Genomic DNA, 24,407 nt, shown 5'->3' with positions numbered 1-24,407 from the left:
CTAAAGTTTGAAAAATATGTTGAAAGCTAATTTTAGACTGGGAGGGGCAATGGAAAAAAAAGAAAAGAAAAAAGAGAGAGAATCACAGACTTCCCAGAGGCGCCACTTCAGTTAAAAATTACATGCAACTTTTAAATCTTAAGTCTTTGAGATAAGAGGCACATTAATTTGCTTACGCTGGATCCATTTTCAGAGCTTTCTCACAGAGTTACGTATATTCAGTACCAAGGCATAAATACGTCTGGCACACACACCGAGCTCTCAAATCTCCTTTCCCAGTATGAGAAAGTTTAAGACATGATACTGCATGTATTTTAAACTTAAATGGACTTGGTAAGTGGAATATACAGCATTGCAACATAGAGTGAAAGATCAGCACTAGTTTATCATATACCAGCTAGTTTATCAATACCAACCTTTTTGTTTTTTGTCAAGCATCACCTGAGGATAATTTTCCATTGATTTTAGAAAGAGTGGAAGGGAGGGGGAGAGACAGAGAGAGAGAAATATCGATGTGAGAGAGACACATAGGATTGGTTGCCTCCTGCACATCCTAGGTACGTGCCCTTGACCGAAACTTAACCCTTGACCCGAATCGAACCTGGGACCCTTCAGTCTGCGGCTGGCACTCTGTCCACTGAGCCGAACCAGCTGGGGCTCAATACCAACCTTTTTAAACAGGGTTTTTGATCCTCAAAAGAACTCAGGTTTTTTGTTTTGCTTTAAATTGCAATCATTTAAACTTCATTATTACTTCCTTCCATGTTGTTTATGTAATTTTCCAGATGTGTAGGAACAGTTTACGTGACTTTTGTTTAATGGGTACAGAGGACGGTAATACCTGTGTGTGTGTGTGTTTTGCGGGGGCAGGGTGTCGGGTGGGGGGGCATAGGAAAGGTAGTGAAGGAAGAGATTTGGGCAGTGTTTTCAGGCGTACCTGGCTGGAAGCAGTGCCTTGTATTGTATTCTTATTTTAATTAGCGTATAGTTGATACAGTATTATGAGTCTCAGGCACACGGCACAGTGATCTGGCATTTAGATACGGTACAAGGCGACCCCCACAATGAGCCTCGTCACCCTCTGTCCCTACAGGGTCATTAGGGTGTTATTGACGATGCTCCCTGTGTGCGTTGCTTCCCCATTTTCTTTCTTTTTTTTTTTTAAATATATTTTTTATTGATTCAGAGAGGAAGGGAGAGGGAGAGATAGAAACATCGGTGATGAGAGAGAATCATTGACCGGCTGCCTCCTGAGCCCGCAGTCTGGGCATGTGCCCTTGACTGGAACCAAACCTGGGACCCTTCAGGCCGCAGTCCAGTGCTCTACCCACTGGGCCACACCAGCCAGGGCCGAAGGAGTGCATCTTCCAGCAGTCCTATGCATGCTCTGTGGCCACTCAGCTTAGGACTCTACATCTTTAGCAGAGGCGGTGGGGTAGGAGGGGGTGAGGGGCTGCTTAGAAGTGCAGGGATGTGGACAAGGGCTGCTTGCTGTCACCTGTCTGAGGTCACTGCCGGGCCCTGGCTCACTTGTCATCCAACATGCAAGTTTCCCCCCCTTGATCTAATCTCTTCCCAGGCCCTGCTCCAGTCCTGTCTTCTCCGCAGACATCAGGGACTTCCTGGGCCTTCCCGTCTCCCCCTTTTCTGAAGCTGCGAAGGCCCCTGAAATGTTAGGGCCGAAGGGACCTCTGGACTCTCTCTCCCATCGTCCTTGTGTCTAAGGGAAACTCGGCACCATTTGCGTGAAGTCGGGGAGCGCGCTCAGTCCCGCCTCGCAGTGTGATTGCTCTGCATGGGGGAGGCTGGCTTCCCGGCTCTATTTGGCTCTCTCTGGGGAAGGGACTGTGTCACATGTGTCTTTTGTATGTGTCACAAAAACAGCGCATGGTAGGGACTCAGAACATGCCTTTAGCTCTGGGGGCGCGCGCTGAGAGATACTCTGGCCCAGGATGGAGAGCGACAGGCTGGTTCAGCCCAGACCAGAAGCAGCCTGAGGGCTCATCCAGAGGGGAAGACTGGAATAGACTGAGAATTTCACATGATGCAGCACGACGTAGCTACTAAGAGAGGTGAGTTAGTCCTACAGCTACCGACCTGGGGGATGTCCTCAGTATATTACTGTTCTTGCAAATAATGGGAAAGGAAGATAGTAAAAGCCTACTTCGGTGAGAAGACGGTAGCTTCCTGTATCTGTGTCTGTATTTCTATAGATCAGCAAGAACCTGGGGAAGGGTGTGTCAGGAAACTCGTTAGCCTGTTGGCAGTGGTGGTGGGAAAGGTGAAGTTTCTTCCTAACCTGTTCTCTGCATTGTTGGGACAGGGAAAGATGAAAAACCAGCCAGAGAAGAGAGAAAACGCACAGAGGTCTTCATGCATCAGGAAGCCCTTTCTAGTTTGCACACTGTGCGTGATTAAAAAAATGAGTTTGCCCTTTGATGAACTTTTGGAATTAGGAACTAAAGAGAACATTATACTTGGGAGAGGGTTTTTTTTGTTTGTTTCAGCCACAAAGGTAATGTTTTTATTCTTCTTTCTCATGACCCAAAGATATGTTTTCTTTTTATCAAAACCTGAACCATGAAGGTAGCAGCAAACCGAAAGCCTGGCCTCTGGTTTTGTGGCGGGGCGGGGAGAGAGCAGGTTGTACAGATGCAGGATGCTCGCTCACTTCAGAGCCCAGGAGCTTCCTGTCCCGGAGCTGAGCAGAACACAGTGCAACCCAGGGCCTTGCCTAAGTGGGAAAGTCAAGAGCAAAAGGGCTGCAGGCCTTCCGGTCGCACCGCCCCATCCCCCCTCCTCCCTCCCCTTTCCTCCGCCTGGGCCGCTGGCTGGCGGCTCAGCTCCAGGGCCCCTGCATCCCACAGAGGAAGTTGTGAGCATCTTTCTGAATGCAGGCAGCAAGCCTGAGCCTGCTGGGTCTAGGTGCATAAAGGTGCATATGGTTCATTTACCTTTAAAAAATGTGTATTTGTATTGATTTCAGAGAGAGGAAAGGAGAGGGAGAGAGAGATAGAAACATCAGTGATGAGAGAGAATCATTGATAGGCTGCAATCATTGATCGGCTGCCTCCTGTACGCCCCCTTCGGGGACGAAGCCCGCAACCTGGGCGTGTGCCCTTGACCAGAATTGAACCCGGGACCCTTCAGTCCCGTGAGCCGACCTGGCCAGGACCAGAATGATTATCCTAAAACACAACTCTTCGGTCACTTCCCTGCTCAAAAGCCTTGCCTGGCTCCCAAGTTCTAGAGAGGAGAGTCCACATTTCTTAACTTGGCCTTCAAGGCCTTCTATCCTCTGATCCCTGTCTACTCCTCAGCCCACTTCCCTTCTCTCACGCTCCAGCCCAAAGACGTGGTTCCCTGGGTGTGTTCTGTCCCCCCAGCTTCTGCTCACATGCTTCCCATTTTGTCCCTCTCTGCCCATTTAACTGCTCTCCACTCTTCGATATTCAGACCCAACGCTGCTTCTGTCAGGAGGCCACACAGGATTTCACTTCTTTCTCCATGTACTTCCCCTGGGTGTTACCTGACACTCGGGTTGTGTGAACTCATGTACTTCCTCCTGCCCCTCAGGGACTCCATCTCAGGAGTGGCTGCCTCGGATGTCCGTGTCTCAGCTTCCTATGCTGAGAACGCTCCTCACAGGCAACCAGTCTCTGTTGGATTGGATTGAATACGGTTATCTGAAATGGACCAGATTACTTTTTTAAAAACATATTTTTCATCTCTTGTTGGGACGGGGTGCTGGCAGAGAAAAAGGAAATCTGAGCTGAGTTGGCGTCTCTGTAAGGAAATACGACGTGACCATTCCTTTTTGCAAGTTCCCCCGTTTTCTGTTATCTGCTGTTTTTCAGCCTCTTGGACTCCTCTTTCCCTGCCGCCTTATCACTTCCTGCTGACCTCTGTCACCGCTCGCCCTGTCCTTGACATTGGGGGTGGGGGAGGGAACAGAGAAGATTCTTCCCGGAAGACCACCCCAAGGGGGTCCCTGATCTATTTGCATTCCCGTGAATTTCTTGTTTTGTGGGGCATCAGGGGGACCCTCCACACATCTCAGGCGCGGAGACTACTTGAGGTCCCACCTTCGATGGGAGAGCGGCTTGAACAGCCCGAGCCAGAAGGTGACATCTCCCTGATCCCCCACCTGGCTCCCTGCGGACAGGTGGTGGGAGGTGACCGCCATCTCCTTTTCCAAAGAATATGTATGGAATTAAAAAAAAGAAACCTACAGAAAGGAAGGCGGGGGTTAAAAGAAACCATCATGGTCTTTGGAAAGACTTGGTTGAGCAAAAAGTGGCTTCCTGATGTTTTGAAAGAATCGGGTTCTAACAAATGTCAGACACACCCAGTTCGGAGTTTGCCTAAATCATGAATGGCTTCCTCTGACTGGGTTAGTGCGTATATCTCATATGGCCATGCCATTCTCCACCCTCCTGATGGAGGCCTTTGTGTCTGCACACCGATTTTGTGGTTGTTTTTTTAAAATTTTTTTACATATTTTTATTTAGAGAGGAAGGGAGAGGGAGGGAGAGATAGAAACATCAATGATGAGAGAGAATCAGTGATTGGCTGCCTTCTGCACACCCCACACTGGGGATCGAGCCCACAACCCGGCATGTGCCCTTGACCGGAATCGAACCCGGGACCCTTCAGTCCGCAGGCCGATGCTTTATGCACTGAGCCAAACCAGCTAGGGCTTGTGGTTGTTTTTAAAGGACACTGGAATTGCCCTACTTAGCTTCCAATTTCTGAGATCCTCAAAAATTATAATTACTATTGACCATAAGAAAGTATTACTGTAGTTATAGATCATTTTCTATATTTTTTCTTTAGGAATACTATTTTATTTGTGCCCTTAGTAAGATAAAGGATGTACACACTGGGCATTGATAAAAAGTCATGTTTGTACAATCCATCCTGAAACTAAGGACCACTTTCTGTATCGGAACAGACAAAACAAACTACTCTGAAGACACTTAGACCCTGAAAGTCACCTTCTAGACATATATCCTCCCCCCATAAAGGTCACTGGAGAGCTCATATTGATGAACATGATTAAATCGCCTTTGCTACCTGAAACCACATGAATTCAAGTGCTACACGATACAGTTATACAAAGAACATAAGCCAAACTGAGGAAAAACCTCCACAACCACTTTTCAAAGCAGGGGACTGCTGGAGAAGTATGCTGTTCTTTCTGTTCTCCTGCAGTCACACGGATTTAAATATTCTGGGCGCATCCACCTCTTGGTCCATTGTGCTCCGGCTTAACTGGACTTTCCTTGAAAGTCAGCTCCCGAGCGCTGTTCATTAACGTAGCTCCTGCAGCTCTGACCTCAGACCGTTGGGAAGCAGCCCGAGCGAACGGAGGTGCGGAGAGTTGGCAGCGGAGCCCGGTCAAAATGCGCACTTGGCAGCGCACGCCTGCCTTGTGCTCTGCTTTCCTCTTGACGGACGTGGCTTATTTTTGAAATGCTGCCGCTTAAATTCAGCGACCCAGTGACAAGGCTGACACAGCAGGGCTCCCTTTCACAGAGGCTGGGGGCGGGGCGGGGGGAGATGGACGAGGGCCAGGAGCGAAAGGAAGTAACCTCCATTTCACCTGGAAACATTAGTGTCTGGGGGCAGGAGGTCTGAGCTCTATATAAAGAGGGAGGAAAGCGGCCAAGCTGCTGAGCCAAACTTGCATCCAGGAATAAAGCAACATCAAAGGACTGAACACAGTATCTGCTGCTTCCACTACATATATCCCTGTGAGTAGCAATCGGGGAACTCGAAATACCGTCGACCTATGAACCAGGAGGTCAGGGTTCGATTCCTGGTCAGGGCACATGCCCGGGTTGTGGGCTCGATTCCCAGTCGGGGGGCGTGCAGGAGGCAGCCGATCCCTGATTCTCTCTCATCATTGATGTTTCTTATCTCTCTCTCTCTCTCTCTCTCTCTCTCTCTCTCTCTCTCTCTCTCTCCCCTCTTCTCTGAAATCAATAAAAGTATGTTTTTAAAATTAAAGGGGGACGGGAGAGTTCTTCCCTGTGACGCCCTGGGCCATGGCCGTAGTCTTCTGCAGGGTTCTCCAGCTCCTCAGCCCCTCAGTGGTCGGCGCACACCGCGACGGCGTCAATGTTTGCATAAACTCTTGCTCAAGAGCCCGGTTCCTGTGTGCCCAGAGGGTTAGGTTAAATTCCTCCTGCTGGCCCCGTGCTCTCCCCACTCGGTTATTTACTCTTCATTGGCTTTTCTCCAACAGGGAAGGTTTATTCGTCTCATTCCTCCAAATCCACTCCAACACCTGCCTTCATCTTGCTGACAACTCATCCCCTCAGAGCTCCCTACTTAGATTGTCGCTGTTTGTTCCCTAACTTTTGGTAAGGTTGTTTTATTGTGAAAGGATGTGCATCTTCCTCAAACTGGATAATTGGTCCTTAAATAACTATAGCCCATGCCTCTTTGTTACTCTCATTTTGGAAAAGGTTAGATAACAAATTAATTTTTTTTCATTTTCCGACCAAATATAGTTATCCTGTATAATAAAGGCTAATATGCAAAAATCAACCGAACAGCAGAACGACCAGTCACTATGACATGCACTGACCACCAGGGGCCAGACACTCAACACAGGAGCTGCCCCCTGGTGGTCAGTGCACCTGCTCAGCCAGAAGATGGGCTCATGGCTGGCAAGTGAAGTAGTGGTGGCAGGAGCCTCTCCCGTCTCTGCAGCAGCACTAAGGACCCCTCAGGGGATGTCCAACTGCCAGCGAACATCCACCAAGGGGTCCCGGACTGTGAGAGGGCGCAGGCTGTGCTGAGGGACACCCCCCTCCAGTGCACAAATATCATGCACCGTGCCTCTAGTTTTTTCATAATGTTTAAAGAGTTAATGGATAGCTACAGATAGGGAGGATGTTATTGATACTTGGGATTTTATTAGTTTTTCTGTTATTAATAATAATTGGAAGTAACTGGAAATGTTACAGGCATTTGCTCTGCAGTGTAGTTCATAGGAGGCATTTCCAGACATGTGGCCCTGCATTAAAAATGCTGTGAGGACACAGTGTATTCTGTACAGCTCTTAAGGGACACAGATTTAGATACTATGATCATCATGATCCCCCTGTGATGGAGGGACCTTCTCCCAAGCAGCGAGCGATCTATATTCAGGAAGCATCCATGGTGTGCTCTCACAGATCGCACAGGGACCCACATGATAGAGTGAACAAGTTTTGCCCATTAAATTTAGTGACTTGAACAAATTTTTATTATCCTTTTGTAAAAACGCAAGCTCTGCCTCAGCCAAAACCCAGTTGTGACTTATGAGGTGTTTCGGCATGTTCAGAGAAGCCGACGGTTTCATATGGCGGGATTATTGCCGCATCAGCTATCAGCTACTACCAGCGCGCACCCGGCCTGCTCTCATGACACACGGCACTCAGAATACTCAAGTATGGACAGATGTTTAGGAATATCATTTCCCCCTCTTGGCTATTGGTTGAGTCCCAGCGCCCACTCCTGATTCGAATGCAAGATGTTTTCTTTGATACTTGGAGTCTTTAACGACCCAATCAACTCAGTAAAAGATGCGCAGCGTGCCAGGAATTTGGCACGTGTGGCTGGGGCGTCTTCTTGGACCTCTCGCCACTGACGGTAGTTACGGATGCTCCGAGACAGCCTCTGTCACTCCGCTCTCCGTCCGGAGCTGGCGGATTAGTAAAGAGCACGCAGCTCTGGCAAAGGCATTGTGAAGTGCCCGCACAAGGTTTTAGCAAAAAATCAAACTTGTGGTTTCATTAGGGGATTTGGGAGGAGGGACCCAGGGCCTGTTTGCAGGTTGGCGTGGATTCTCTATACAGGGGGCCCTCTCCCCATAGAACCCACAATGGACTGTACTCCTCAACTTTGGATGCGCCTGGCCAGCATGGCTCAGTGGTTGAGCGTCTGCCAGGAGGTCACAGTTCGATTACTGGGGAGGGCACATGCTCGGGTTACAGGCTTGATCTCCAGTGTGGGGTGTGCAGGAGGCAGCTGATCAATGGTTCTCCCTCATCATTGATGTTTCTAGCTCTCTCTCCCTCTCCCTTCCTCTCTGGAAACACACACACACACACACACACACACACACACACACACCCCTGTTGGATGCACTTTAAAAAGTGAAATTGAGGGAATGATTGGATTGGGTTTTGCAATGATGAGAATGATGCCTGGGCCCTCAGGCACCAGGAGGGATGTTTTTTTCCTTTGGGTCTGTACAGAGCGAGTGTGTTTACTTATACTAGGAACCCGATCAGGAGCTCGAGGTCTTTTATGTCTGAATACAGTGCATCCTCCAGCCACCTTGCTTTTCTTAAGGACACAACCTGAGCATTTACCAGTACTCCCATCTCCCAGGTGACAGATTACCGTCTTGCTCCCCCTAGTGGAATTGTGACTCTACTGCAAAATTTGAGAAGACTGTCAGTCCGTGCTTGATTCAGCATCTTATTTGTGGGAATCTGGTATGTCTCAGTTTGTTCTCAAAGACTGAGGTTAAAATCGAGAAGCGTTGCATTGTATGGGCTGATGGGAGATGTGCATAGAGACACTGATATTTTACGGATGCATTTTCAGTTTCTAGTGGTAGCAAGGCTAGCCATGTCCTTTATAGTGGCGCCAACTTCCAGGGACACCTCTGCCCTGCACTTCTCCGTCGGAGAGGGGTCAGATGTCACCAGCCATGCAGACAGTGCCTCCAGGAGCTGGCTGCCGCTGCCGGCACTCCCGGCAAAGAGGGTTGTGCGGCTAGTGGGTGAGGTTGAAACAGGACAAGGCCCCTCTGAGTGCTGCGCCCACCTGTGCCATCGGTGAGGCAGGCACAGGAGGTGTTCCTGTGCCTCTGGGTCTACCCAAGGGGCTGTGCCACTATCCATAGCACCTGGCTGTCATTGTCAGTCCAAGGCAGTTCTCCTAATAGAAGCTGAAATTCCCACAGACCTCTCTTAAGAGTTCACATTTCTTTTTTTAAAATTGAATTTATTGGGGTGGTAGTGGTTAATAAAGCTACTCAGCTTTCAGGCATATCGTTCTGCAGTACATCACCTGTCTGTTACATTTCTTTAGGGAACAATAACCTGAGGTTTCATGGCATCAGAATCTCCCTTTGTCCCCTGCCACTATTTGCTTTTCATAACCTTGACCCTTGTTATGAATTGGTGTCCGTCAGCTTTGGACCGGCTGCACCCAACGCGCTCCTGTTTTGTGGACGCTGGTGTCACATGTTGAAACGTCAAAAAGAAAAGCCTGTCCGTGCCCAGCTTAGGATCCTACTCTTTTTCAAGGAAGACTTTGCCTCTAAGTCTTATTCAGGTCAAGGCGAAAGCTCCAAGGATACAGTGGTTTCCAGTCAGTGATCAGTACAGTCTAAGTCCTTTAAACTCACGCGCAAGGACGCTGTAATTAGAATAGTTCCCCTTCCTTAAAATTATGTAATTGAGACAGTATTTAGATCTATCTTTCCCCAAATATTTATTCCCAGAGTAATGGGTTATACTTAGGGAAAAAGAAGACAGCAGGATCGGATTAAAATCCCAGCCAGTGAGAATACCAGTGTGCTTGCTGGGCATGTTGTATGTGGGGATGTGGAGAGAGAAAGAAAGAAACATCCCTATGTCTCTTTAAAAATATATATATATTTTTATTGATTTCAGAGATGAAGGGAGAGAGAGATAGAAACATCAGTGATGAGAGAGAATCATGGATCGGCTGCCTCCTGCACACACCCTACTGGGGATCAAGCCCGCAACCCGGGCCTGTGCCCTGACCGGGAACCAAACCGTGACCTCCTGGTTCATAGGTTGATGCTCAACCACTGAGCCATGCAGGCTGGGCCCATTATGTCTTAAAAAAAAATACTAACTTGCTCAAGAGTCACAGTAATTTAGTTCAAGAATTGCATCCATGCAAACACGCAGCTTCCGCTCAAGCAGAGCGCGGGCCGGTGAAGCTCTGGTTTGGAGCCCGGTGACGCCTGGATTCACGGCTGTGAGGATGAGGATGTGGCAGTGGCCACGCGGCCGGCTGGGGTGAGAGGTGCCATCTGGCAGGATGATGGAGAACAGGCACTTTCCTATCCCGCGGGCAGGGTGAGGGGTTTGTATGGGAACCGACATCTACCCCTGTGTACACACACACGCGTGTAGATGCCCGTGCAAACCCAGGCGTGTCCGTGTGGGCGTCTCTGTGCATGTGTGCGTGTGCCTGCAGTGTGGGAGAGTTCCAGCAGTAGCTCGGCTTCCCCTTCCCAGCGGATGCCGGGAGTTCTGTGCACTGACAGCCCCTCCACAGCGGCGGTGAGCGGAGCCCGGCCGGGCGTGGACAGGTGTGCACCCCACCCTCTGCTGGGATTCTGGGCCTTGGGGGTGCGCTGCGAGGCAGGCCCGGGGCGGTGCCGAGGGCGTGGGGAGGCTGCCCGCCCCCGCCCTGCTGGAGGGCTGAGCTGGCCTCCTGCCGGGCAGCCTTGTCGGGTGGCTCTCCTGGAACCTTCCAGCGTGGCCGGAGCCTGGTCTTTCCTGAGCAGCGCGAGGACTGAGCGCCACAGAGCCGTGCGCGTTCCCCCCGCTGGCGAGGGGTGAGCGGCTTTCTTACCGGCTGCCTTCCCCGAGGTGCCTCACGCCGGATGGGCTTGTCCCTCAGCACCCGAGCTTCTCAGCTGTTGACTCCACACCGGGGTCCTTGGGGCTCTGCCTCTGCTTGTCGTCTGTGGTCACTGGGCGTGGAGATTGGTTTTCTCTTGGGGCTCACAGAGGCGGGGAAGTGCACGTGAGCATTTGGCCAGGAGCACAGCGGGTAGAGGGTTATGAAACAGATAAACGAGATTCAGTATTTCTGTTGAGCTCAGTGGGTGTGGCTCAGAGGTCACGGTTCAATTCCCGGTCAGGCACATGCCTGAGCTGTGCGCTTGATCCCTGGTAGGGGGTGTGCAGGAGGCAGCCGGTCAATGATTCTCTCTCATCATTGATGTTTCTATCTCTCTCTCCCTCTCTCCCTCTCCCTTCCTCTCTGAAATCAATTAAAAAAATAAATAAATAAATAAAACATGCTGTTCGTGTAGGGTTATATGGCTATAGAGGTTTTCCCATATGTTACCTCATTTCTTCCTGGTAACAGTCCTGTGAGGGGCTGGGCTGCAGAGAGCTTGCGCACCCCCGGTTGTGCTGGGGAAGGAGCTGCAGGCGTGGAGCCGGCTTTGCCCAGGATTCTCCGTGGCCAAGCCCAGCGCCAGCCCAGAGCCCACCCCTGGTCCTCTTGCTCCCCACACTCTGGCGGCCAGGCTGCTGGCAGCATGTCTGACGCATCAGCTCTGTGTGTCTCCGCCCCTCTGCGCGTGCAGGCTCCCAGTGCTCGCCTGGCCTCCCTTCCTGCCCTGTTTGCAAGCTCGTGCTCATGAAGGCGCTTCCTGAAGCTTTTCTGGGCCCTGCTCCTCACCTACCTGCGCCCAGCAGAGCTGGTTTCGCTTCCAGCTGTGTCTCCATCACACTTGATAGACCCACTATGCGTGGGGTCTTGCTTGATGTAGGCGAGGCCAATAGGAAGTGCTGAGTATCGCCCCCTCTTCCTGCTCCTCACCCGCCTTCACACCACGCCCTTTGGGGAGGCAGTGGGTGTGATCGAGCCTAAAATACTCATGCTTGTTGGTCACGCGCTGGGAGGTGTTTGGGAATGATGCCCAAGGTTTCCCAACGTTGACACGGAAGCGCGCTGGAGGCCAGCATGGCCACTAACGTCCTGTCCTGTGGGGATGGATTGTTTGAGGATGGGGTACCGGGGACATCGTCTAATGAGAGGTGGGGGCGGGGAGGTTACAGGGCCCGTTTGCACAAAATCACAGATTTGGTCCTTTCCTTGATGGGGAAGTTAAGGGCCTGTCAAGGACCATTTCAACTGTGGGTGATTTTCATGTCACACCAGTAGCCCCAGGTCAGATGTGACTGTGTCACGGCCTCCACATTGTGTTATAGTTATTTCTTTATGCAACTGTCTCCCCTCTAGACTTCCAGGGAGGGAGGCCTGGGCCCGATCCGTCTTTGTCTGCCAGCCGATCATGTTGGATTCACTTTGGGGAACACATTTTCAGCCTCCCGCCTCTGCATGCAATCAAATGTATTTAGTCATAGTTGTGATTCAGACTCTCCTGCCTTTGCAGCCGCCACTGGTCCAGGCCATCTTCAGCGGCGACCCGGAGGAGATCCGCATGCTCATCCACAAGACGGAAGACGTGAATGCTCTGGTAGGCGACGCTGGGCTCCTGCCCGGGCCCCTCACCTTCCCCGTACCGTGGCCTCCTTGGTAGCTGGCGAAAGCTCAGGACTGCTTCTCAGAAATCTGTTTTTAAATTCGTAAAATGAAATGTCTAGGGTTAGAAAGGAAATCAATGACACTGAAGTACAGTTATCAAAACATAAAAAATCGGATTTGTGATAGAGTAGATGTGCTTCTCTAGCAACACATTTAAGTAGCAAGAAGCAGCAGAAGGTCCAGTAGTGACCATAACTCAAAAACAGATCGCACTCTGACCGTACTCTGCGTTGTGTGAAAGTGCTCTGATGTGGGGTGAGCGAACCTGGGATTTCTGCTGGGGGCCCAGCCACCGTTACTGCTGATGCCGAGGTTTGCTGCCTACGTTCATCATGGAAGTTCGTGAAGCTCTGGCTGGTGTTGCTCAGTGATTAAAGTGTTGGCCCTTGCACCAAAGGGTCTCGGGTTTGATTCCCGGTCAAGGGCACATACCTGGGTTGCAGGTTTGATCCCAGACCCTGGTTGTGGCTTGTACAAGAGGCAGCCAATCCATGTCTCTCTCTCTCTCCCCTCCCCCCCACCCCCTTCCCTTCTACTGTCTCTAAAAATCAATGGAAAAATATCCTTGGGTGAATCCAAAGATGTAATATTTTTATATCTGGAACCCATGCCCTACAGCAGGGGCTGACTAACTCTGGTCTGTCACCGGTGTTTGTACAGACTACCGACGAACGATAGCTTTTATTTTTGAAATGGCTGAAAAAATGAAAAGAGTAATGTTTAGTGACGTGAAAATTATACGAAGCCCAGCGTCCATAAATAACGTCTTGTGGGACACAGCCATGCCCGCGTTTGCTCTGCAGCGAAGAGCTGAGTAATTGTGATGGGGACTGTGTGGTCCCAGTAGCCCAACTCTGTACAGTCTGGCCCTTTAGAGGGAGTGGTTGCTGACCTCTGCCCTGCAGTGTGCATGGGCCCAGGATCACGGATGAACTAGGCATGCTGTGTGTGCCTGACATCATGTGTCATGTACCTGTGCACCTGTGGGCATTTGTATTTTTCTGTGAAAGGGTCAAGACATTGCACCAAATTAGTAAAAAGGTCTCTGGCTCCTAAAAGAGGAAGAACATTGTATTGGAAAGATCTCAAAGCCAATGAACCTGCGATGAAGAAAGAGTTAGTCAGTCATTTACCCTTCGAATCGTTGCCGAGACCTGGGAGGAACAAGCAATGACATGCAATACGTGCTGCTAATTCTCTTAAGGTAACTCGGTTACCTAAGTGCCCGGTCTGTCGGGAAGGGAGCTTTCTCTGAAGTCTCTGGTGTTGAGTAGAAGCAACAGAAAGAGGGGAGCCCATCTGCCCCGAGAGGGGAGCTCTGCCCAGGTCGTGAACTGTCTGAGGGTGTATCCCTGCCCGATCGGCTGAATGCTTCATTCAGAAGGTGGGCCGTGGGGTGCGGCCTTGCTCTGGCCGTGCAGGTCGCTGTGGCTTTTTGAAAGCGCTTCTGGCAGCTTCTCCCCTGACAATAACGGGCAGTGCTTTGAGGCATTTCTTCAAAGTCAGCACAGACGAGGCCGGGGCCAGAGTGCCGGGGAAGGCAGTCGGGCATCTGCCCAAGGCTTGCGGGGTGGGACTCCTGTTTCTGAGGGTCAAGGCAAGCCGTGCCCTGACATCACCGGAATCTGCCTGCGTGCTTTGTGGCTGCGGCCCAAGCCCGGGCGTGCCAGAGGCAAGGTTCCTATCTTCCTGGTGGTCATGAGCCGATGGGTCGGGAGAAGGATCGTCCTGGCCTCTGAATGGCCTCTGTCTCCTCAGGAGAGTGACGGTCCCTGGTTGGTAAAGGTTAGGAGAGCTTCATTTTAGCTGTAACTTAATTCTACTGGATTAGTCAGATGGGTTAGCTGCTGTAACACACAGACTCTCAAATAGGAGAGAAGGTGGTTTCTCTTATGAACACGTTAGAGAGGTGGCTCTTTTCCAGGAGGGGCTCCAGGTGTCAACCTGTGGCTTCCAATGTCGCCCCAGGGGTTCTGCTCCAGCCCAGCCAGAGGGGAAGAGCGTGGAAGCAAAGCCTGGGAGGGCTTTATGGGTCAGCTCGGAAGTGGTACAGTCACTTCCCCTCCCCTTCCCTCCACCAGAGCTCAGGCACAGCCGCACCTAACTGCACAGGGGTGGGGGTGGGGGGGGGGAGTGATGAGCGTAGCCATGTTCCCAGTTGGAGCAAATGGACTCTGGTGAATAGTTAGCAATCTTGGCCACGCCAGTCTTGGGTCTGACAGAATTCTGGGAAATTCGAGCAATCTGCACAGTGTGTTCTTTTTTTGTTTATTTTCAACGTATGTTTTTATTGATTTCAAGAGAGAAAGGGAGAAGGGGAGAGAGATCGGGTATCAAAGCAGCAACCCAGGAGTGTGCCCCGACCGGGAATAGAACCCGCAGCCCTTTTTTGGTGTATGGGATGATGCTCTAACCACCTGAGCCACCTGAGCCAGGACGACTGGAAAGATTTTAGAAGGCTTCAACAGACGAGCCAAATTGAGCTCAAGAGAGAAGAACATCTGAATTAAAAATGAATGCAGAGATTTTGCAAACCAAAACTTTAACGCAGTCATGGCATGTTGGGGTTTGTGCTTTGACAACAAGACATCAACAGACAGTTTTCTGTGCTACATGGGGACGCCTGTCATGGGCGAGTGGTGACGATGGAGGTGGTGTCCGTGCCACTGAGGAGTGCTTGGAGGACCGCGTGATGTTTTAAACTTGGAAGGGACAGGAGAGTGTTCCCAGGTAGTTCAAACACTGTCAAGTCCAAGTGGAACTAAACTTAATCATTATGTCACGTGGTTGTAAGCTACAGAAAGTAAGATTTCAGCTCAAAATGTGAAAAGTAACTTAGTAGACAGAGCTGTCTGAAGAAGTAATGAGTTGCCTTGACAAGTAATGAGCTCCCTGGGAGACCACTAGACGGGGTTCACACGGTGCTGATAACAGTACATGTGGCCCTACTGTCCTAACTCGTGCCCTTGGCCAGCATCGCTGATGAGTCATGACTTTTTTTCTTTGACTCGTAAAGACCAAGGTTTCTCCTAGCCCATCACCAGCCAGAGGGGAAGAGCATGGAGTTGGCCTGTAAATGGAAATGTTTTTTCCATGCCTGGCCTAGGCGATGTTTAAAGTCTGTTACACTGTGAGAGACTACAATTCCAAGATTTGTAGGTCCCGTGTGATAGCAAACCCGTGATGTTATTTGTTTTTTAAAGTATCGCTAACAAATATGAATGCACACACACACACACATGCATACCACCATTATCATACCAAGTAAAATGAACAATAATCCCTTAATGTTAGCTAATACCCAGTGTATATTCAGCTTTATTTTGTTCGAATAGCCTCAAAAATGTCTTTTTACACTTGGGTTGTCCCCAAGTTACCCCCATCTGTTTTGTCAAGCTGTTAGTGTGTATTATATGACCACAGGATTTGGCATTTCGCTCACTCTCCCCAATTCCAGGATGGGAAGGGATGCTATGTGAATACAATAGAATAAATCTTGAGGTGAAAGCTAAGCTTATGTTGGCAAAGAACTTATAGAGGGAAAAAAAAACACATTAAAGCTGCAGTTTGGATGCCGGGCATTGAGTAGGTGATAGTGGCCTCTGAGGTTCCAAGTGAGAAAAAAGAAGCCATATCAACATTGTATGAGGAGGGCACTCTAAAAAACACAAGACAGATGATCCCCAGTGAGCTCACAGTCTGTTCCTGTGTGTCTGTGTCTCAGAATGGTCAGACCGTAAGTCTAGTCAGTATCCATCTCCACACAGAGTTATCCATGTTTTTTCTTGCGATGAGAACTTTCAAATATGTAATACAGTATTATTAACTATAGTCGCCATGCTGTATATTACATCCTCATGACTTATTTATAACTAGAAATGTGCACTATTTCTTTTAAAAATAGAATCTTTTATTTTTTCCATCACCATGTATCGCCTCTGTGCCCTCTTCCATCCCCACCCCCCCATCACCACACTGCTGTCCATGCCCCTGAGTTCTGTCTTTTTTTTTTTCTTTTTTGCTTAATCCCTCCTACCGAGTAAAAATGGAATATATTTTTTGACCCACCCAGAAGGGTGCAGTATGACTTTACCAAAAGAACTTGAAGTGATACATTTAATATCTTCTCTGAATTTTTCGCAGCTTCATTCTGCCATGTCAACTCCCTGAACCTTAGAAATACAAACTCCATAGCACAGCCTTGGAACCCTCCAGCTGTTTTGTGTATTTCCCCTCACCTGTGTGTATTTTACTTTGTTTTTTTTTCCTTTTTAATTTTCAATAAAGTATTTGGTAGGGGAATAAAGACCAGGATGTTTTGTGAGCTTAGGGACCTGGCGCCTCTAATTAGATGGACATGCAGAGGCCACTCACCAAAGAAAAAACGTAAATGTTTCAAAACATATGAGACAGGGTGCTCAGTCTCAACCTCATCTGAAATGGAAGGTTCACATCAGACAGCCACACAGCATCATTCCTTACCTGTCAGGTCTGCAAAGATGAGAATGAAACCTCCAGGAGGGTGTAGATGAAGGGGCACTCTGGTCCCTTTCTGGGGCAAGTGTAATTTGGACTCCCCTCTGGAGGGCGGTTTGGCAGACTCTATCAACATTCAGCTGTGTCCACCCTTTAACACAGCAACGTGACTCCGGGAATTTCCCTAAGGGAAACATCAGACATCTGTATCTATATCTACATGTATATCTATATCTATATCTACATGTATATCTACATCTATATCTATATCTACTAGTATATCTATATATCTATGTCTATATGTATATCTATATCTATATCTATATCTATTTATATCTATATATTTGTATCTATATCTATACCTATGCCTAGTATTTGTTGGGATGTGGTTCCTGATAACATGTGTGTTCCCTCCAGCTCCCAGAGGTCTTGTCTTTCGAGTTCAGTGCGTCACATTGACTTACACCGCGTGTCCTCACTGCTTTGTGTAGATGCCTTTCCCTGTAGTTAACACACACGTGCTGGATCGGCTCCTCCTCTTCTGCCTCCTCCCTTCCAAAGCAGAACATCGTGTCGGACAAGGCATGTATTGGATTTGGGAAGCCAGGATAGGTAGATGAATACAGGTGGATAAATAACCAAGCGAGCAGGCATAGCCGGACGGCGAGGCAGCATTGCCCGTTGCTGGCTGTTTCTCAGGGCCCCCAGGCTGCAGGACCCCCAAGGAAAGAGCATCTGCAGCCACGGGCTCGAGAGATTCCATCGGGAGAAATCCCGAGCCATCTGATGTCTTTCCTCCTGATCTGTCAGGAATGGATGGTAGTGGACTTCAAAAAAACCCTCTGGTTTTATCATGAAAAATTTTAAACAGAATAACTGCGAGCCTGCCGCGGAGATGGAACACGTGTTAACACTTTGCCATATTTACTTTAAAAAACCCACAAAAGAAAATGTTATAGATGTAGAGCTTTGCCCAGTATAAACACATGGCCTTTGTGTCACTCATGTCTTTGCATGGATACCACCTCATCAGGGACGCCTTCCCTGATGTTCCGTGTGAAACAGCCCCGCAGTGACCTCTGACCTTCTCCTGCTGGCACCTCTCAGCACCCAGCGTGCAGTGTGTGTGTGTCTGTCTGCCTCCCTCCACCAGCGTGTCAGCTGGTGAGACAGGACGTGGCTTGTTCCCACCGGATCACCCCTGTCCCCAGTGGTGCCAGACAAACTGGGGACAAGGGACAGAGCTGAAGCCATAGGCTTTCTGGCCCGTCACCTCCCCCAGAGGGAACCCCCCAGAAGGAACCACTGTGCGATGTGTTAAATACCCCTCACCCTTGTCTTTAAATACTCTCATTTTATTTTTTAAAAATATATTTTTATTGATTTCAGAGAGGGAGTGAGAGGGAGAGAAAGATAGAAACAGCAATGATGGGCTGCCTCCTGCACTGGGGATCGAGCCCACAACTGGGGCATATGCCCTGACTGGGAATCAAACTGTGACCTCCTGGTTCATAGGTCAACACTCGACCGCTGAGCATGCTGGCCAGGCTAAACACTCTAATTTTATTTATACCCTAAAATTTATATGTGTGCATGTGAACTTATATACCAGAATAATAGATGGTGTTGCGTGTCTTTAAAAACATCACATAAGCCCTAACCAGTTTGGCTCAGTGGATAGAGCATCGGCCTGTGGACTGAAGGGTCCCGGGTTCGATTCCGGTCAAGGGCATGTACCTTGGTTGGGGGCATATCCCCAGTATGGGGTGTGCAGGAGGCAGCTGATCAATGTTTCTCTCTCGTCGATGTTTCTAACTCTCTATCCCTCTCCCTTCCTCTCTGTAAAAAAATCAATAAAATATATTTAAAAAAACAAAACATCACATAAGTAAACTGTTTGTGTCCTCACTAACTTGCTTTTACTCACTCAGCATTATGGGTTTGAGACTTACCTGTGTGGATACATGAACATTGACTTCACATAGTTCATATTCCTACAGTATTCCTCTAGGCGCTGTCACAGTGGGTCTGCTTTCCGTCAGAGGCTTATAATAACGGCTGCAACACCTTCCTTTTCATGGGCTCTCTGAGTCTGACCTACGGCAACAATGGTACCAATCCTAGAAATGGGTTAGGAAAGTGGTGAAGATGGTAAATTTTATGTTAGCTGTGCTTTCCAGAATTAAAAAATTAAAAAGCTTATCCAATTGTAGACTTTGAAAAAAGTAAGTTAGATTGGGAACAAAATCAGAACGTTGAGTAAGGATTGCATTGTCTGTAAAAATAAACTCATGGTAAATGATAGTTTTAGAGAGTGAATTTCACTCAACACCATTGAATACATTTATTTATAAAATTCTTGTTTTCTCAAGGAATTGTGATTTTGTTCTTGGTACCTTAGAAAATAGAATTCCCTCAAAGAAGACATACAGGTGGCCAACAGGTACAGGAAGAGGGGCCTAACATCCCAGATCACCAGGGAAACGCATCCAAACCACTGTGCGCGATCACCGCACTCCTGGTGGGACGGCTCTCATCAAAAAGACAGGAGAGAACACGTGTGGGTGCGGATGTGGAGAAAAGGGAACCCTTTGCACTGTTTATGGGAATGTAAATCGGTGCAGTCACTATGGAAAACAGTATGGAACTTCCTCAAAAAATAAAATAGGACTACCCCATGATTCAGCAATTCCCCTTGTGAGTATTTATCTGAAGAAAGCAAAGACACTAACTCCGAAAGATGGCAGCACCCAGGCTCATGATAGCATGTCACAGCAGCCGAGTGTGACAGCCGGGGGTCCCGGGGGTATGACGGGTGAAGGGGATGTGCTCCGTGCATACAGTGGGATGTTCTCCAGCCTTAAAGAAGGAGACCCTGCTGCTTGTGACAACATGGATGGACCTAGAGTATATCATGCTAAGGAACGTAAGTCAGAGAAAGACAATTCCACAGGCTATCACATATGTGGAATCCAAATTAAAAGGTAAATACGTGAGGTGTTAGCTCAGTGGGGGAATCTTTTCACAATGTATACATATATCAAATCATGTTGTATACTTTAAGTGTCTTACCATTTTATTTGTCAATTATACCTTAATAAAACTGGGGGGGGGGGATAGAATTCCCTCAGGGATAAATCATATTCCAGTAGACAGGTCATTCATATCATAAAACCTTTAATGCCATTTCTCTTAAAGAGAAAAACTGGACCACAAATATGTTGCATTGCCCTAAAGTAATATTCAGAATTCTTGGCTTTTGGCAAGATTTTAAATGTCAGAGAAGTCTGATTTTACTATGACAATTTGACTTCAGGCAGGTACAGAATGGGGACACATGCAAATACCTTCATTCTGAGCTTCTTATTAAAAGAATACTTGTTAGAGGACAAAAATTAATTTATACAGCATTTTGTAGATTTTGTAGATATAATTTAAAAAGCTAAGGAAGGTTTTACCACCCGTAATATTTTTTTAAAATATGTTTTTATTGATTTTAGAGAGAGGGGAAGTGAGAGGGATAGAGATAGAAACATCGATGAGAGAGACACATCGATTGGCTGCCTCCTGCACGCCCCACACTGAGGATTGAGCCCGCAACCGAGGCATATGCCCTGACCAGGAATCGAACTGGACCTCTTGATTCATGGGTCAGCGCTCAACCATTGAGCCATACCGGCTGGGCTTACCACCCATAATTTTGAAGAATGACTCAATAGTCCTTGGCTAAATGTGAAACTGTTCTGGAAAAATCCCATGATTGACCCTGTTTTGCATTTTGCTCATGTAAATCCATCGGGGCTGTACAATGAACATCTTGTTTCTAGTGACACAGTCAGACTTTAGTTAGCTGTTCAGCAATTTCAAAACAGGTTGTGTTGCGCAAGTCCTAACTTTAATTGGTGTATTTCCTCAAGCCCTATTAAACTTGAATATTGAAAGACCATATTTAAAACACATGTGGCAGTTAAATGAACTATCGAACCACTGCTGTTTCACTTCTTCTATTCAATCAACAGACACATATTGAGCTTCTACCGAGTTCCTGGCACTGGGCCACGGGCTGGGGCGATGCGCTGAATAGGACAGGGTCCCTGACTTCCTGAATCATTGATCAGGTGGCTGAGACAGATATCTAATCACATCATCAAAGGAAATGGTCAGTGCTACAACAGAAATGTCAGTCCTTGCACACTCCTGGAGTGGTCAGGACCCTTAAAGCAACAGTGTCAGGAAGTGCATGGGTGGGTGTGGGGTGGGGATGGTGGGAGGGTTTAAGCCAAACCACTGTCCTTATCCCCTCCTTCTCCAAGCTTCTACTACCACTACCGTTGTTACTAATGGTAGAGTTAATAATTGGGCAATTGATGTTTTCTTAATCTTATATAAAGCATGACTAAAAAGATCTTTAGAAACTTTTAATTTTATTGAAACTTTTAATTTGATAAACTTTTATCTTTTTAGAACAGTTTTAGGTTCCCAGCAGAACTGAAAGGAAGATACTTCCCATATACTCCCTACAGCCCACAGGCATAGTCTCACCATTGTCCACGTACCCCTCAAAGTGGTACATTTGTTACAGTCCACGAACCTACCCTGACTCATCATTTTTAAAAAATATATTTTTATTGATTTCAGAGAGGAAGGGGGAGGGAGAGATAGAAACATCAATGACGAGAGAGAACCATTGACTGCTGCCTCTTGAACGTACCACACTGGGATCGAGCCCGCAACCCGGGCATGTGCCCTTGACTGGAACTGAACCCGGGACCCTGCAGTCCACAGGCCGACGTTCTATCCACTGAGCCAAACCTGCGAGGGCCTGACCCATCATTTGGATCCAGAATTCATAGTTTATATAAGGATTAACTCTCGGTGTTGTACATTCTTTGGGTTTTGACAAAAGTACAATGACATGTATCCATCATTATAGCATTAAACAGAATAGTCTCACTGCCCTGAAAACCCTCTGTGCTTGCCTGTTCGTCTCTCCCTCTCCCGTGTCATTGACTTTGACATGTAACTAAGTAAGAACAGCTAGACCGCCACGCCAAAGCCTGCCCACTCGCACGCTGAGCCAGCGCTGACTGCGCTCTCTCCTTCGGTCCTGTGTGCGAGCTCCGGTGTTGAGCACAAACGCCCAAAGAGTACGTCAGGGTCCGTGGCATTAAATTCTTCAGTTTCAAAACCACTGAATGTGGCGGATGTGCTCACGACCAACTCGTAGATCACCACCCTCCCTCTCCCATCAGGCTTGACCACCTCATCGTCACAGAGGGGCTGGAGGCCCCGAACAGAACCGCTCTGTACCCCGAGGGTTGGGGGTGTCTATGCTGCAGATGGCAGATTACAGTACAAACAGACCTATTCGCTCTTATTAAAAAAAAAATACTTTAGAGAGGAAGGGAGAGGGAGAGAGAGATAGAAACATCAAAGATGAGAGAAAATCATTGATGGGCTGCCTCCTGCACGCCCCCTACTGGGGATCGATCGAGCCCACAACCTGGGCATGTGCCCTGACCGAGAATCGAACTGTGACCTCCTGGTTCATGGGTCGACGCTCAGCCACTGAGCCACACAAGCTGGGCTGCTTTTAGAGAAGCAAATGTTTTCTGTGTTCACTTGAGCTTGTAAAATTTCATTAGGAAGCTGATCCTTAGCCCCGATCAAGTAAACGCTGGCTGGGTGGCCTGGGCATTTTAACGTCCCTTTCCAAGCTGGGTCAGCCTTCTCCAGGCTGCTGGGTCAGCCAGGCCCAGAGGGTGTTCAGTCACCTGCGCAGTGTTGACCCATCCCCTCGTTCGCCTGGGGGAGAAAACCAGGCTCTCCCAGCCCCAGGTCTGGGGTGCTCCTTAGAGGACGGTTCTCTCGCACCCGAGGCAGGGATCTCATTGCTGCTTCCGAACAGGACAGGAGATGACACCCGCTTCTCTCCCCAGTTCCACCTGGACTTGCCGCCGTGTTCTCTCCTTCCAGGTCTGCCCTGATCAACACTTCCCGGTTTGACAAAGACCAGAGTTCCTTTTACGGACATTAAGACATTATGATGTGCCGACTATGAAGCTTTTATCTTCCAATCTAGGCAAGAGCAAAGGAGAGCAAGATGCACGAAGCTCACAGCAGCGACCGCCGGGGACTTAGGCGCTGTGGAGTGGGATGGTGCTAGAAAGGTTTTCTCTGGGAAGGCCTACGCTAGGACATTTTCCAAAGTGTGTTTCTCAGAGTCCAGAGCAAATCTGGCAGGAGTTTAGGAGGAACAAAGCGGTTTTGTGGCTAACTAAAATTGGGAAGTAGTTCTGCCAATTTCCCTGCGTTTTAATGATCGACAATGCGTATCGCCATATTCATGGTTCTGAGAATTCCTGCCTTAAGAAAATGGGTTCAACGTCTTTGAACACAGTGTCTTCCAAAGCCATTTGGCTTTGAGTGCCGACCTTTTTTAAAATTTATGTTAACCTAATACCTAGTACTGTCCCGCAACACCAGCGGAATGCGCTCACACGTTGGGACACTGTTGTAGAACGAGAGTCTCTAGAATAGTCGGTGGCGGTCGTTCTTGAATCTGCATGTGCATCCCCTCCTGGAGGTGGTCACAGGACAAGCTGCTGGGCCTCACCCCCCGTTTCTGTTTTGGGAGGTGGGGCCTGAGAACATGCGTTTCTTCCATGTCCCAGGCGCCGCTGCTGCTGGCCGGGGACCACACTTGGAGAGCTACTAGCCATGGTCAAACTGGAAGGAAATGGAAGTTCGGGGGGACGGGAGCGGGGAGGAGTGGTGTGACAGGTGTGTAACAGCGGTGGGCACAGGCCTGGGCTTTGCCTGTAGGAGCTCACAGTGTCATGAAAAGACAGCCAGTAGGCAGGTGAAGGGGATGTGTGCGGAGAAGACGCTGTGAAGGACAGTGTGCTGTGATCCGGAACCAAAGGTGCCGGGAAGGAGCCCTCTGGGCTGTGGCCACAGTGACGCTGAGACTGGCCATGAGAAACGGGGGCCATAAGAAGATGAGGTTCATGTTTCAGTCCAGATAGACATGCGCAAAGGCCCTGAGGGGTTGGGGAGAGAGTGACAAGCGGCAGGAATTGGAAGCAGGCTGGTGTGGCTGGAGGCCAGTGAGTCAGAGAGAAAGTGGAGGAAAAGGAGGCTGGAGGGGAGGGGAGGAGGGGTCGGGCCATCAGGGCTGAGTGAGGAGTTCAGGTTCAACCTAAATGTAAATGGTTCTGGTGAAGGGGGTGGCAGGAGGAGCCTGGAGTGGGTGGCAGCTGTGGTCCGGCTGCTGTGCCCTCAGGAGCTCTAGGGCAGTGGTCGGCAAACTCATTAGTCAACAGAGCCAAATACCAACAGTACCACGATTGAAATTTCTTTTGAGAGCCAGATTTTTTAAACTTAAAACTATATAGGTAGGCACATTGTTATTAACTTAATTAGGGTACTCCTAAGACTGAGGAAGAGCCACACTCAAGGGGCCAAAGAGCCGCATATGGCTCGCGAGCCGCAGTTTGCCGACCACGGCTCTCGGGGCTTCACTCACTGTAGCCCCGGGAGGGGGGAGACGTGATTGCTCCCAGGTGCTTCATGGAGGGAACTCACACAGGATTCGATGT

At 48.8% G+C, this 24,407-nt stretch overlaps 1 protein-coding gene across 1 annotated transcript in view; it reads left to right on the top strand.

Moving 5' to 3' along the window:
• Nucleotides 1-24,407, top strand: part of ANKRD44 (ankyrin repeat domain 44) — a 221,194-nt gene that overhangs the window by 80,600 nt on the left and 116,187 nt on the right. The window contains exon 2 of the mRNA XM_081095598.1: nt 12,179-12,262. Within this exon, the coding sequence (XP_080951724.1) occupies nt 12,179-12,262 (84 nt within the window). The remainder of the gene's footprint in view (nt 1-12,178; nt 12,263-24,407) is intronic.

The sequence above is a fragment of the Myotis nattereri genome (assembly GCF_964212035.1).
Source record: "Myotis nattereri genome assembly, chromosome: 7".
Lineage (NCBI taxonomy): Eukaryota > Metazoa > Chordata > Mammalia > Chiroptera > Vespertilionidae > Myotis > Myotis nattereri.
Note: the sequence above shows the minus strand (reverse complement) of the source record. Positions and strands in the feature narration are given on the sequence as shown.